Raw genomic sequence first — 16850 nt, forward strand, 5'->3', positions numbered from 1 at the left:
CCAGGTGCTCACCGGCTGTGCAGAATTGGTCATTTACAGCATTACAAGATTGAATGGAATCGGTGATTGGCTGGCCATTGATATGAATTGGGTGGTCTTCGCTTTTCTTATATTGATTGAAGATGATTTCTTTGTACAATTTCCATGTTTTGCGATTATCACCAGCTGCCGACTGAATTCTTTCACACTCGTAGGTCGCACGCAACTCATAGTTTTTTGATGTAATAAACGCCACTTTTTGAAGATATTCTCTCTTGATGAACTCGTTTTCGGGGTGTAGATTCATCAATCTGTATAACCGGCCACGTTCCCTTATCGCCAATATTAGCTCTCTACTCACATGATTTTTTTGATTCGGTGGTTTGACTTGATGGAAACAGTTGAGGTGCAATCACTAACGATCCTTTCAAGTGCATTGTTGAGCTCGTTGCCATCAGGCTCATCACTGGTTGACTCACAGATAGCTGATACCATCGCTACAGCGGCATTAAAGTTAAATTTTGGCTTCAGGATTTTGCTGCTGATTGACTGTACGATCTTCCGGTTAAACGATGCATATACGATGCCATGGTCTGACTGGTTATTGTGGACAATTGAGATTTTGTACTGATGGCTCAGCATGTTTGTCGCTACGAGATCAAGGATCGTGCCAGAGCATAGTCTTGTGGCTGCAGCTTTGTCAATTGCATTCAGCAAACCGAAGCCATGAGACTCGAAAATATCCGTTAGCTCGTCGTGTTTGTTCTCATCCAGTTGGTCCATGTTGAGGTCACCAATCACCAAGCAATGTTGATGTCCGAGACACAAACGCTGTAAATCGTTCAGAAACTGTGGTTTTTTCCCCTTCGGTCTGTTGTACGGAACCGCGATGGTTGCGTGGATGGATTGTACTCTGACAACAAGAAAGTGGTGTAATTCAGAGGTCGTTATGTTACAAATTACCTCTGGCATGGTGCTGCACAATGAGTCGTGAATGAAGATCGTTACGCCACCACCATCAGATGACCGGACATTGTGGAAAGCAGTGTAGCCACGGAGTTGATACGTGCTATGGTTATCTGAAGTCAACCAAGTTTCGCTGATTATGACAATGTGTAGTAAGCCAGGATAGCTGAATACGTATAGTTCGACATCCTCCAATTTGTTGGTAAAATGATTGACATTCCAATGCATACAATTGATATCATCGACAGCAGGTTGCAGAATCGTGCCGTTATGAATGTGCGTGACCCTCAGTAGGCTCGAGATGGTGACGGGCTCCAAGTCGTCCATGTTTCGGAAATACGAACGGTTGCAGATTAATTTGCGATCTGAGTTCGTTCACTTGACTGATGTCTGATATCCTGGTGACCTTTCCTCCTTGTTGCGGTCTTACAAGAACTTGACCGTCACTGGACCATACGAATTTAAATTTGTGTGTTTCTCTGAGAGACCTTGCAGCGAATAGAAGTTCTTGGTTGCAACGGGTCAGCTGTTCCGTGATCAAAATCGCTTTCTTAGATTCTTGACATAAACCAATATCAGCCAAAGTTATGTCTTTTTTTCGTCGTCTTATCTGAAGAAGCTGTTTTTTAACGACTTTTGAGCGTAGACGCACCTGAATTATCCTTGAAGCAGATGGCTGCTTCGCCGTCGGGGGTGGAATAAATTCTACTGAAAGCGGGTTGAATGCTTCGTCGTTTCCAATGCCCAGGTGGTCACGAACGGAATTGTAAATATGATTCGGTTCTGTTGCACAATCGGTGGTTAGATCGATTCCTCTGATGATGATATTGCTGTTCAATTCTTCTTGTTCGGTGGAAACGCCGTTCACGGGATTGTTAGCTTGAGAGTGCTGGACTGACTTAAACTTGACTTCGTTGAGTTCGGACTTAAGAGTATGTACCTCTGCTTTCGACGCAAGGCTGTCTGATTTCAGTTCTAACACCACAGACTTCAAGCCAGCAATTTCACTATGTAAATTTTTGTTCTCAGTTAACAGTTGATTGCGAGACTCTTCTGATTCGTCGAACTGAGTCCGTAGTTCAATGAGTTCCAATGCAGCGTATTGTAATCTGAGGTTCTCGTCCTTCAATTGTTCATAAAAGCTGTAGATTTCTTCAATTCTGCTCTCGAAAAGGGCGATTTTCTCAGTTAGAAGCTTGACTTCGGATATCGTCGTTATGTTGTTCGCAGCCGAAAGTCTGTTACTTGAGGTTTTGCTCGAGTTGGGAACTGTTTGAATTGAACCAGATGCAATAGTAGACTTTGGAGCTCGGCTTGCGCTGGAGAGTCTTGGCTGAGATGTTGAAACAGGCGTAGGTACCCCAGAAGATGTTCGAACTGAGGGTGTACCAGAATACTTCGTTACTGATGACTTAGTTTTATCGAGCGGCTCTGTCTTCTTGTTTCTTGATCCAACTTCCTTGTTGGTTTTTGCGGTGCTGAGATTGTTCGTCCTACTCCGAAGGGCACGATCATTCGTAGGTTGACTCATGGGCAGACCGATGCGTTGAATATGCGATTTTAGCGATCAGATGATGTCATTGCATGAAATGATACAGAAGTAACGAGATTTCGCGTTGAGTTGCCCAAAAAGTATTTTAATCAATCTCCTACCTCGGAATTTATAAATTAGAGAAGAAAATGCTCATTTGAAATCACGCGCCAGCGGATTCGGAAAATTTTCGGAGTGCGGCAACACTGCTTAGTGACGTTGACGATCTGATGACAGCTCAATGTTTTCGTTTCGTCCAAAGTTGTAGAAAAAAAGTTGAAAACAGCAGCGATAACAAGATGATTCGAGCAAACTTCAACTTAAACACGTAGCCAGTCTTACAGCCAACTATTTCACGAAGCTTGGGCGGTCAACGATTAAAGAAACACGGAAATTCTCGCAAATAGAGCACGCGCGGAATACAAACAACTACTACTTCTTCTTCTTCTTCTGATTTCTATTGCTAACATTGCAAACATGTTTCACATTGGCGTCCCAGACAACTTTAATGCTAAGTTTTGAGTCATTTAATAAATTAAAACTTGTACTGTACGTACGTCCAGTCGAGTAGTCCAGCTCATTTGCATACTTTCTCGTCACAAATAACTCAATTTTTTCTGTGACGAATCCACTGAAAATTCAATAAAATAAAAAACAATAGTGACGCAAGTCAAGGCGTGGACTAAAAGAATAAATTCAATGAGTTCTTTCGGTTCTTTCACTTTCCATCAGAATCAAAGACAGTCCAGAACAGCATCTACGAGGGGAATTTCTTTTTTTTTCTTTTTCTTTTTAAAGTTCCTACTTTTCATCGATTTCTTAACTTTTACTTAGTCGGGCTAAATTAACAATTTTCCACTGTGCTACGCCGAAAAGCTTCACCAAATTCATTTTAAATTACAATTAATTACCCGTATCCCGTAATTACCCGAAATCCTGTATCGTTTCGACGTGTAGGATATATTCCTCGCCTTCGGATCGAAATACAACCTTCCCACAGGTATCAACAAAAAATGTCCTAAGGCAACAGTAATGTACTATTTCCAATGGGAGTCAATCATAAGCTTAAGACAAGTTTTTACTTTTTCTTGGTTTTGTAACTGAGTCAGCGACAAATTATTGGCACACTGCTTTTTAGTCCGTTAGGACTTGCGTTACTTTCTCAGCATAATTGACTTGAAACGTTTCAGCTTTCTGGGAAACAAGTCCACTATAAAATATAGACACAAATTGCATTCATCAAAAGTATAAATTTACAGCATAGTGCACATTATTTATGAGTTTTCCGCATACAAAATGACATTTTTTCGAAACGAAAATATTTTAATCAAAAGACTTTCATTCTCATATTAAAATTTCGAAAAAGATTTATACCTTCCTCCGAGGCATTTTAAAGATTAAATTGAAAAAAAAGGAGAAGAAAACTGCTGACCTATGTGCACTCATGACTTACAGTTTAACGTACATTATACGAACACGTTCTACTGCTTCTTTTCGTTCGTTTTTTTTTTCATTCTGAATGGTACACATTCAAGTACATTCTTTATATCAGTGGAGAGAAAAGCTTCCATAAACTTGTTATGCTTGGAAAAGCTTAGATCATTACACTTTGCACCCATCCGTGATGAGCTTCGTATATTTTGTATACAAGAACCAAGGATACTTTGTTAACAAAAGGAGAACATTCTTTTTGACCTGAATTTTGATATAATTTAAAATACTTTACCTCATCACACGTTGCTGAATGGCAGAATGGAAAGAAGCAAGAAAAAATTGTATATTACAAACACAAAAAAGATAACACAAAACGAAATAAAGTAAAGAAAATAAGTTTCTTGTATACATTGTAAAAGCCATGGAAAACATTTATGTATACCCGTAGCACGGAACGCACACACACCGTATAAAGTATATGTACGTATTACAATGTGAAAATGAAAAATTTGAGAAATGTAACTTTTCATAAAGACTGTTATGTCGGAAATCATCGCATCACTCGCGTGTTTTACGTACAAGCAAAAAAAAAATTTGTACGAGATTGTGAATGAGGCATACCATTATAATACACCTTTTGAACAATAAAATAAAAATGCTGAATGTAAAGTGTTGCTTTTCAAGCCCATGTACGTTAAGGGTTTGATGCTTTTTGTGTACGAAGATTTTTTTATTTTAAACAATTTTTTTTAATGTCAAAGGTGTAATGGTGCCTTTTCACCTCCTTGAAAAGGTTTTTTTTCGGTGCGGTAATTACCATATTTTAATTGTTATACGCTTTAAAGTCACTTAAATTATTAATTGAAAGTAAATAGCGTGGAGGTAAATGGAATAAAACGTCATTTTGTAGTCATTGTGGATGGCGTAAAAGGCGTTCTTTAAGTGGTATCAATGAGGAAACAGTATTTTATTTAAATGTTTCAGTTGTTAGGGAGTGGATTTTACGAAGTTAACGATTCTCATTTTAAAGAGTTCTTAAATCGTCAAAAATTTCGCATACTGGGAGCTACAAGGTGCATTCAATTTAAGAAATTGTTGAAAAATAAATGAAATTGAAATTGAAATTGCTCTCTGCACTTGCTTTATATGAAAATATTGAATGATCAGTACTTCAAGGCAAGTTATAATTAGCTGGCCTTCAATGGTTTCGATCTAATTATACAGTCTATAACGATAGATTTACGTTAATTAAACCCTCACTTAATCTCGCTCTCCGTTAACATTGTATTTTGTCCGAAAATTGTATATACGACGTTATCAATGTTAGCTTGCTGACTGCTATGCCATGGAACTCCCACTGTGAATCAAATACCTTAACGACTTGTCTGATCTCTGGTTTATGTTACTCCGAACTAACTGATTAAACTTTAAAATGTTTAAAAGACCTGTTACCTTTAAGAACAGAAGGGAGTTCTTGTCGATGATATTGTTGAATAAAAGAAAAACTTTCTCGACTAAGGCTACGGTCTCATTACTTTCCTCTAAAACCCAAACTTTTACGACGACTGTTGCAAAGTCTTTTCCCCATTATCTGTAGATTTTACATGTTAAAGTACTAGAATTATCGTCGAGCACTTAGAATGAACACCAATACATAGAATGGTAAAGCTCACTTCATTGATTGGTTTTGGTGCATTCAAAATAATTTTTAATCGATTGTCTGCAGTAAGGAACTGGTTCGGTTGAAGAGTATCTCCAACGACCATAATTGTTTTCTTATAGCTTCTCAACTTCTCAGCTGCTCAACTAACCCTTAAATTTTGAATGCACAGTCAATGAGCACAAACATACCCCACAAAACCCTCAAATATGTCACGTCGGTATCATGTTTAATTTGTTCAAAATGAGTTAAAAACTAACTAATTTCGAACAAATTACCGACAACTCGTGTAAAACATTTTGCCAAAAGGGTCATTGCTACTTCCTACTGCCATTAAAGAATGAACCGACTGAGAAAAATAAAACGGAAAAAAACATTGTTAAAATTTGCCTTTAATCAGTTACCGTTAAATTAAATCAATGTCAGATGAAAACTTATGGCAACGTAAAAGCCAAACAATGTTCAACCAAAATGGAAATCTATTTTTAAATTTTTACAATTTTGTGTGTATGTGTCGAGGTTTATGTCCTATTTATCACTTAAAATGGGAAACTAGACTCTCTTCATCCTTCTCTTTGTTTTATAAAATTATTAGCCTCTCTAGATTTTCTTTCTTTGTTCAATGTTTACACTGCGTAAAATCGGAACATCAACTCACATAGAGTTCAAAAAAATTCAAGCAAAAAGAAAAGCAACAAAAAATTACTTCAATCTAATTTGGCTTCTGTGTTAGGTTTGATGTGATATTAAAATATAATGAGGGCGAAACAAGCAGTGACTTTCTTATGTAATTAAAATTTTCTGAATGTATATTAGCAAAGTGTTCTTTATGACTATACGGGACGTTAAAACAAGAGCTAGTACCCGAACAAAAAAAATGAAATTTTAACAGGGGGGTGAAAGAGCATCTTTTTTAACTCACTTCGTCTCTTTTTTATTTTGAAGCTGTGAAATTTACTTACTTCCGCAGCATTTAATGTTTTGGCTATTAATTTCCATTTACGGTCATAATAAATCAAAACGACGTGAGCTAGTATGTATATGGTTTGCTTACGTAAAATCCACTATATAATTAAATATACTTAAGCTGTCGGTTTGTTGTACAATAATAAATTCTTTTTAATTATCAAATATGTGAGATTCGCGCATTTATCTACTTTTAATGAGACGATCATAAACATTTGGTTGCTCACAGTTTGTAATATTCCGTTGAATTTTATTATACAAATGAAAATATTTATATTTATGTTCTCTCACCGGTATATACATATATGGATATGGCTATGGATGGAGTGGGGGTAGCTAGTAAAGGTGAAAATTTATCTCATCGCGAAAATGTATTTTTTGTTTACGAAAAGGCGCTCATATGTTACACATAGACATTTATGTTTTATGATGAGGTTGTTAAAATTTTTGCTTTTTATTATCGCATATAAAATGGTGACATTGTTCAAAATATTGTGCTAAGTCTGACTTTGTTGCATTTTACAGCCAATAATTCAATTCAGGAAAATTTAGCTGCGTAATAAAAACGTAATAGCCAAATTTGATAAGGTCGATTGTGTGTGTCTATTACCTAGTGCGAGACAGACGAAAGTAATTTAATTGATGGAACTGTAAATCCCCGACGAACTGAGACAGTGACACGCACCGATTACGTTTTTCATTCACTTCTCAGACAAAATGTAATCAAAGCCAAGCATGGTTTCATTAATTTAGGGAAATTTTTATGAGATTTTCACAGATTTTGAAAGAATGTTGGAGTTTCTGTAAGTAAATAGCCGCGTGTTCAATCACAAGTTTAAAGAAAGAATTGTATTTCCCTATGTACATGTGAACGAAAACAACATTATAACGATCGGCGGAGATAAAGCATAAAAGTGTGACGTTAATATTGAATCTCACTGTCAACTGAAAAATAATTAACCTTTCAGAAACGGCAAACATATTACAATATAGTTAATAAATCTTTTACTTCGATTATTCTATCCTGTGTTCACTCTAAAATCTATTACTTCTAATACAGGCTAGAAAACATCACTTACTTTGGCCATCATTATCGATAATAGAAGACTTGCCTTTTCTGAAAGGAGTAGCACAGTTGAGAAGCCGATTTGATTTTCGTTTGTAAAATCAATGGGAAACTAGATATTTGGCAGCACGTCCACTGTGTAAGAAAAAATGACTTCTTTTTGCTGATGATTCTTTTATTATTCTGAACCAATTACAGCGCTACAAATTTCTAAAATAAAACGGTACAGATTTCAATATTTATACCAGAGGACCTTTAGTAAAATTAACTGACATCTAGGGTTCTCAAAACTCAAACAGTCTGATTGTTCCTATTGGAATCTAATGAAAACATCAACAGTTAACCTTTTCGAACTGTGACAATAAATTGAATCTTCGTAATCTTCTTAGTTACTTATGTCCATTGCTTAATTAATTCAAATAAAATTAATTGAATTTCGTCTAATTCATTGAAAACGTGAGGCACAAATAACAAACAAAACTTACGTTGATCCTTTCGTTTTAAATAAAATACCGGTCAACGCGTAGAAAACATTAAGATTGTTCTATCAAAATAACACTAACCTGTCACATACGGCTATTCATCTGTTACCGATAACGTCGACAAAAATAATGACAGGCTCTGGGCAATATGGTTCTTTATACAGCAACTTTCGGTGATACATTCGAAAACGGTCATTGTTTTACTAAAACCAAAAAAGTGTTCAAAGACAGACTCACTAAAAACCGTAATCACTTTCCAAAGGTCCAAAGGTATCTATTTAATGTATGGTTAGTAATTGAGCAAAAGGTAATTTTAATTTTGTTTAAATTACCAATCACAGTATCACGTTCACATCGTTCGTTTTAATTGAATCCAATTAATTATTTTAGCGCGGAAAATTATCTAAGACAAATTATCAGTCTCTAGGGACCCAGTAAATTTCGCAGTAATTTCAATTAAAATTTCTATTTGAATTTTTCATTTTGTTTTGTTTTGCGTTGGGTTTTTTTTTTGAAAAAGCGTCGCACTTTTTAAATTAAAGAAAAAAATATTTCAAGATTAACGAAAGAAAAGGAAAAACCCGCCGTAAAAAAAAGGAAAAAAATCTTTCATTTTCATGGGAAAATGCTGTATTTTCCCCATTCACGAAACCCAGCGAACAGACATGTATTTTATTATGAATGTAAACACTTCCCTCTAATCTGAAAGAATCCATCCTATGTGGTTTGTCATTCATTATATTATGGCCTGTTAGACGCGCTACCCCAGGGGAGCTAATTAGTGAATTTTCTTTAGCTTTTCTCTCTTTGTGTACATGTTCATTGTATAATATTTATATATCTGCTGGGCTAAAGCAGCAATCCCTATATCTTATCTGATGGTGAACGATCTTATATTCGCAGTCAGATGTGTACATTACTTATTCTTTATACATACCCACAAGCAAAATATCCATTCCATCTTGACTAACCGCCACAATGGTATACACAACCCACATGCACAACGGTTGACTAAAGTGAATTTACAGCAATAAAACATGAATATTAATAATTTTTTTTTTCTTTCTTCCCTTCATCCCTCGTCTTTTTTATGGGTTCTCTGTGATGATGTTGGTTGGTTTTTATCTCATTTTCCTTTCTATTCTTTGTTTTGCTTTTACTTAGGTTCCATGCCCGTTTCGTTGGAAATGATGGTTTGCCTTAATTAAATAATAACCGTTTAGCATAATGGAAATAGACTTGAATGTAGCGTGGTTGCCGCGAAAATGTATTAACCAACGAAAATGTGGAACAAAGATTACGGATGGGCAATTTTCTAAAGCTTTACTGTGCGATTCGATATATTGTTGAATAGACCCGATGCAACAAAACTGTTCACCACACAGCACTAATTCATTGAATGTTACAAATTAAGGTCACTGTATAGTGTTCGCTAAAGTTTCTCAAATTCTGATATATTTTTTTAGAAAAGTTTCTGCAAATTTCGGTAGTTTTAGTGAATTATTTTACAGTTTCCAATTACAGTTTCTTGAACGGGAGCTCTACGTCTAGAACGCGTTTACTATTTATCAATCCGATTATGCTGCATTCTCGCGCAAAACCTTTCTTCCATCTCATAAGCCTTTTTATATATATTTGACGAGGGGTAACCGACTGGCCAAAATGGTGGCAAATCAATTTCTAATTCCTTTCAATCCCGCTTAATTACCTCAATTACCGGACCAACTCGTCTAATTGCCGGATTCGCTCTATTTCCTTTCAATTCCTTTCAATTCCGTTCAATTCCTTTCAATTCCCTTTCAATTCCCTTTCAATTCCCTTTCAATTCCCTTTCAATTCCCTTTCAATTTCCTTTCAATACCCTTTCAATTTCTAAAGGTACTTCCTGTCAATTCCTTTTAATTGCTCTTAATTCCTTTTATTTCTTTAATTAACGGATTAACACTACTACTTGCCGGATTCGCCCTTCAATTCCTATAATTTCAATCAATTCCACGAATTTTCGAAATAATTGCACGATACTTTCAAATAGATATAAATTTAAAGTCAAAGTTAAACCCTTAAGCATTTTGGAAAAAGAATCGTCAGATTATATCAAGATAAAATCTGGAACAACTATGTTGTCCTACATTTGTGACTCATTTTGTTAGAATCTTTAATTTTTACTCATACTTTTAGAAGAGATTTTTCAATTTCAATTTAGATTAAACCGTCCAATTGACTGCAGTTTTGTTTAAAATGATTTCACATAGCACATCATTGTTTATTTTAGATAAATAGTATTTTTCGTACCAAGCTAGGAAATGACGAAAAACTTTTGTGCATCCGACAACTGAAATACGACATATTTTGCCATGATTTTTCATTAAGAAATGTCAGTTTTTCCCGAACTATATATCGTGCAGGAATAGTTAAATTGCTGTGTTTTGTCTATTTCAGTTGTCCGATGCACAAAACGTTGTTCGTACCTCGACAGGAAATGGATTTGTTCATCACACGTCAGCAAAAGCCAAATAGCACTCAATTTTTTGTTTCGTTCAAGTGATCGACATCGTAAGATTTTAGGCTTTTGAAAAGTTGATGGAATAGATGATATTGTCGGTGATGCATTTTTTTGTAAATTTGGTTTGAAACTGGAGCATTTCGCATCGGCAATGCCCCAGCCTAACATTCCCCCGACGAATATTCACTTGTTTGTTGCGGCTCAAACTCTTCCGCATCTGACTCACAAGAATCCTCTGAAGAAGAATCCTTCAGTGTGCATATTTTGAACATAAAAGAACGTTGGACTTGTTCTAAAATGGAACTGATCAACACTGTACACTGTTATTTATTGTGCGGGAGCCTTTAAAATTAAAACAAAAAGGAAATAATGTGATTTTGCATTCGCTGGTCCTTCTTTCCGATAATCACACTTATCAGCATTTACTCTCATTTACTTTCAATTCTTTACAATTCCACATATTTCCAGTCAATTCCTATCAATTCCGATCAATTCCGGTCAATTCCGATCAATTCCGGTCAATTCCGATCAATTCCGGTCAATTCCATCAATTCCAATTATTTACCGGATACTTCGGCAATTCCTTTGAGGGTGTGTATTCAATTTCCCGAGTCGGTTACCCCTCGATATTTGAAGTTCTGTACAGTGTTCGACAGTTTAATTCCACAAAGCCTTCAACAATAATATCAGGACACCATTGAGTTGACTCAAGTCATGAAAATGATGTCGGATATACAGCTATGCGGACGTTGTGTGTTTGTTTGTTCCTTAACACTATTCAGTTTTAGTGGTGCCCCCTTTTTGTTTTCAATTTAAGCTGATTTATACAAACAGTGCATTGCAATTTTCGACTCCTAACTCTTGTCTTTAATTAATTTTGTCGTGACACACTAATAAAATTCAATATTTGTAGATCCTTAGAGTTCGTGCATTTTCTGTTAATCCCGTAGCGTTATCAGAAACACGACTTCGGAGATATTGCCTCTTCTCTCTGCTATACCAAGCGCCCATATGTGACTCGCATTGTATTCGGTGGAAAACCAAATTCATGATGTCAAATGCGGTTTAGCGAACAGAACAATGTTCATTTTATACCATGTACAACATTCTTAAGCTATGTGTGCACTCCTGCAGAAGATATGAATATATGGAAAGCATATGTGACTGGGATGGAATCGCTATGCATGTGTGAAACGGCAAAGTGTATGAAGAAACAAGAGTAAAACGATGTGTGGGGGGTAAATTCAAACGGATTTTATTCACGTACTTTATGTATGAAGTGTTTGTTTTAATTAGTCTTGTAGAACGTAACGCAACGCGGGTGTTGAAATACTGAGTCGCATGTCGCAAAGACGTTAGGTTTATGGTTAAGTTTTGTGTGCGATATAGAATTTTAGCTAACATTGAATTGCATGTTTTTGGCTAAATATGCATTTGATGGTGGTGATGACGGGAAGCAAAATAATAAAAGGGAAAATTGAGTGAGTCTATTTTGTGGGAGATTTGTAATTACGTTAATAGAAAGTTTAACTATATTTTAACGGAAGCGAATTAAATTTGCTAGGCCTACAGTTTTGTCAGTCTCTTCGGGATGACAATCACAGTTAATTCTCATCTACATTTGCTAACCCAACCGCAGAAGTCCTACTTCAAACTCTTATATAAAACATTGGGCAGGTTTTCCGTTTCATGCTAGATACATGCTAGATCTATTATGGATACAGTAGCACTGGAGCAGCGAACAGGTCTATTCTACCCTTTCTTTAATGGAGCCTTGCTATGATTCGACCGAACGCTCTCACTTTACGCACCATTTATTGCATAATTTCAGGCGTTCAGCGAGACCCAGTGACTACTTGTGACTAGTGACTAGAAAACCCAGTTAAGTTATTAAAACAATTGTCAAATCTTTTCTTTTCTTTTTCAACCTGGTAATGATTTCTCTATACAGCCGGGGTCACTTACAAAAAAAATATGCAAAAATGTGAACGAGTTATGTTCGGGGTAAAATAAAACTTTTTATCAACATAATTTACATTTCAGTTTTTGCGAGAACAATTTAAAAAATTTCATTCCATTCATATGCTAATTAAACTGAACAATCATTCGCTCACACAACTAAAAGAATAAATTGATGTTAAAATTGGGGCGATAAAACCTATTATAGCTAACACACACCAAAAAAAAAAATTCTGTGTGTGGTTTTTTATCATCAACTTTCTCGCTCTAGCTCACTGTCTCCCTCAATTGGCGAAAAACAGAAAACCCAATTAAAATTTTCAATTTATATCCACCTCAACTCCAAATAAAAGTGATAAAAATTTTTAAAGTTTTATTATCGCAGTTTTCCAGTTTTAAAAACATTCCTGTATGTATCTAGCCACGGTAATTTGTGGCGGTGGCACATACCTGGATCATAGATATATATATATATGAAATGAATTGGTTGTTACACTACATGTTGGAGATAGTAGGGTGACTCAATCTATGAAGTAGCGCAACACTAGTTTTCCTTTTTCGATTTCCAATCTATCTTTATCGAGAGGGGCAGACATTTAAAAACGAAAATTCTCTGAGGATTTTCAATGATTTTCTGAAGATTTTACACGATTTTAGTTGCTTTTCCTTATCATTTTTGCTGGATTTTCATCAATTTTTGAAGATTTGCTTGGATTTCCAAGTATTTATTTTTAGTTTTCTGATGATTTTCTTCAAAATTTTCTTTGATTTTGATAGTTTTCTGTTGATTTTCTAGTTTATATCCTCCCTTGGTTTACATTAAACGGATTTCTCTAGTGTATTAAATTGTGGCATCGCTGGCAAGAAGTTGGTACGGCTAAAAGTAAAAAAAAGCTCCCAGGACTTGTAAGAATTCAATAATTTAGTTTGTTTTGTTTTCGCTAACACGATCGTTATGTGACTCACGCTAATATTTACTTGTCTCTTGCGAAAGACACGTATAGACACATGCCATGATATCCGACGTCATTAATTTACTGTTATCAAATGAATTCTTTTCTCGCTTTATCGCCCCGAACATAAAAAAGGATCCAATCGCTTTGTCTCTCAACATGTTTATAATTTCAAAATGTTTGTGCGAATTGCCGTGTACTTTTCGGTTTTTTGTTGTCGACAAAAAAAATCCAACTGAAATCTTTAACTGAGAATTGCAGTTTCTGCTCCATTGTGCAGAAAATTCCTTGTGGTCACACTATTTGAATTAATAGCAGCGTTATACCCAACATTTTTTTTAACTGTTATATCTCGTGTAGTATATGGTACAAAATATGAGTACTTAGTTAACATTGTTGTTGAAATTGTACCAATATTTCTGCTACTGTACTTCGCTTATTTCTGTGTCGCTATTCACATAATTGCACTTTATAGTCGATTTTCGAAATCGCCAACCATTTATTCCGAAACGAGAGGACAATAAAGATAACGATGAAAATAAAACAAAGAGGCGAAAAAAAACGGAAGACATGTTAATATTGCAACAAAATGGCACAATTTTAATTGGCCAAGTACCAGCAATAAACTCTAAGCTGATAGAAAGGATATTATTCGATTTTCTGTGTCTAACTAAGCAGATGTTACTTTCAATGAAATCGGGCATGGAATTTGTTAAGATAGATGAAATTTGGTGTAATTTTAAGCACGACATGTGGGTGGGTTTACCTTAAGTTTGTGCGTAAATAGCTATTTTCCTGCGAATTTCTCGAGATGGAAAGGCATAAAAGATGTGAAAATGAGATGAACCCGAGACTGAAAATCCATAGTGTGCGAAAGTAACTGAGAGAATTTCCCAACCCCATGTACATAAAATACAAATGAGCAGTGCAGTACAGAACGAAAATCGAAACAACGAAGCGTAAAGCTTTTTTTATTTACGTTAGAGTCATACTATCAACATTTTTGTACAATTTATTTGATCAGCAGATTTAAAAACAACGAGAAAAAAATTCATCCTCCGAAAAAAAATCATTTTGTAGTCAAGTAGCGACCGTTTAAGGGAAAATTAACACAAACATTTTCCCATGTAACCTTATTAACACACGTAACTACGTGCACACCAGTGTTTTCGGATGACCGCAATGAACGTTTATTTGATTCACTCACATAATACGAATGCAATTCCCAATTATTCTCGCATAAATTTTAGCTGGTTGGTGAACCTCGTTTGAATTTTAATTGTATATTTTCGGTCCTCCGTTTTTCTGCCATGTAAATATTATTTTTTTGTAACTCTTCAAATTAGGTTCATAATTGTTGTGTTTCTGAACTTTAACGACCGTTTTTCCGTGTCGGTCATTCGTTTGCGATACAATCACGATTGCATGCATGATGTAAATTGGTTTCTTTGAATATTAACGGGGAAAAATGGGAAGTGAAGACCAAAAGTTTATTTTTGTGCAATCAAATTAAGGGCGGTGTAATTTGAATCTATTTATCAACGGCTTCCGAACCTTTCGCAGAGACGGCTGTTATTACAATAAGATTCAACAATAAGGTTATCTTATTAAGGTGTAGGAGTAGGCGCTTGCACTGATATACGTATAAACATGTAGATAGAGAAATACGATTACATAGAGACGGGTATGAATTTCGACAAAATGACCAGCTGAAATAAAATCTAGAATACTGTTCGATGTAACAAATTTTATTAACGGGGACGACGTCTTATGAACGTCCAAACTAAATGAATTGAAAGATTTTGTATTAATCTGAACAAAATATTTAGATCAATAGAAGTAAAAGCAGTTTTACTATAGGATCTATTACTTCAGTTCATAAATGATTTGATTTTCAAGAAACTGATTTCAAATCTTTTACTTCATTTCTTTGGACATTTTTTTGATATATAAGACCGTATTAGCCAGCCCTTGTCGTTTATTCCGTATCGATAACAGATGATAACTTTCGACGTACTTTCTGTATGTTTGTAAATGTTGCAATTCTTTTTTGGAAACAAGCTGTTGTGAACGGTCGAACGATTTCATTATAACAAATTAATAAAAAGGAGAATGTACTACGGCCGCAAGGCCGATTAAACATGGAATTTATGCTTATTTAATGAATTGTATTGAATGTAATTTTTAACCATACACCCTCAAGCTGTCAAGCTGCTTTAAAGATTCGCTGGGGTTTATTGTTTGCTGTTTGAAAAAACAAAAAAATATCAGTTGTTTACATTTGTTTGGTGGTTAACACAGTTATACCGTACACGTTCACCCAATTTTATTTCAAATTCAAACTTTATTTCCTCACTTCCATGTTTAGTAAAAAAAAAGGACATGCGATGTGTGCTATGCATGCAAATATTCCCTATACCATCACACATACTTTTTATATTGCAATTCGATATCCATTAAAAACTCTTACCATTGAATTTGTCACTCCAATTCATTTCGGAACATAATACGACTCTGATTGCATTGCACACCTCTCATACTGTGACGATAGAAAAAAAACCTCCGGAATTTTCTATGTCATTTGACTTTAACCCCCATTCACCCATTTTTATATGTTTTTTTTTGCAGGTTAGTAAATCCTCGAGTGGTACGTGCCTGCACAATTGTGCTCGCTGATTGGGAAAAAATAACAACTCGAGCATTAAAAAGCGCTGTAACAATTTTGCATAGAATATCATTCGGATGCAAAGTACCAGCAATGATGTACCAAGTGAGTTGTAACAATTATTTACGTTTTAGTGATAATGAGCCTTCAGCACTTTTGCTTTTTTAGTTTGTTGGGTCAGAGTGGAAGATTTTGTGCATAGTTTAATAGATTCAGCGGCACACAATATAATATACACGATGCTTTGACGATGAATTCTATTGTATTGGTGTCCTGACTTTTGTGGGTCGATAATAGTTATTTATGCAACTCGGTGATAAATGCTATTTTGGGCACTGGATGTGCAGATTGTCTCTCGGGGGCGCATATAGCGTTTTTCTTCTTAATAATATAATGACGCAATCAAAGCGTTCCTTTTCGTCACTGAGTTAAAGAAATACTTTCAGGGCAGTACATCAACAAATTAATTTCTTCAATAGGAAGGTTAACGTGAAAGCAACAGATTGTTCAAAGTTCCCAGGAATATTTTGTAAACTTTAAATATTAACATCAGCCATTATTGTTTGTGCTGTTAAAGTGAATATAAGAGCAATTTACGCATATTTCAAGTCTCAATGACTTGTTCAGCGTTTATTTTTTTCAAAAATAAACTCCTTACGAGATAAGCATTCAGGATGCCCACGCGG

General features: G+C 35.3%; 1 protein-coding gene across 1 annotated transcript in view; it reads left to right on the top strand.

Annotated features, from left to right (window-relative positions):
* Positions 1-16850, top strand: part of LOC119069857 (protein timeless homolog) — a 241190-nt gene that overhangs the window by 211946 nt on the left and 12394 nt on the right. Inside the window, exon 14 of the mRNA XM_037174032.1 lies at positions 16128-16269. Coding sequence (XP_037029927.1) covers positions 16128-16269 — 142 coding nt within the window. The remainder of the gene's footprint in view (positions 1-16127; positions 16270-16850) is intronic.

The sequence above is a fragment of the Bradysia coprophila genome (genome assembly GCF_014529535.1).
Source record: "Bradysia coprophila strain Holo2 chromosome X unlocalized genomic scaffold, BU_Bcop_v1 contig_39, whole genome shotgun sequence".
In the NCBI taxonomy this organism is placed as follows: Eukaryota; Metazoa; Arthropoda; class Insecta; order Diptera; family Sciaridae; genus Bradysia; species Bradysia coprophila.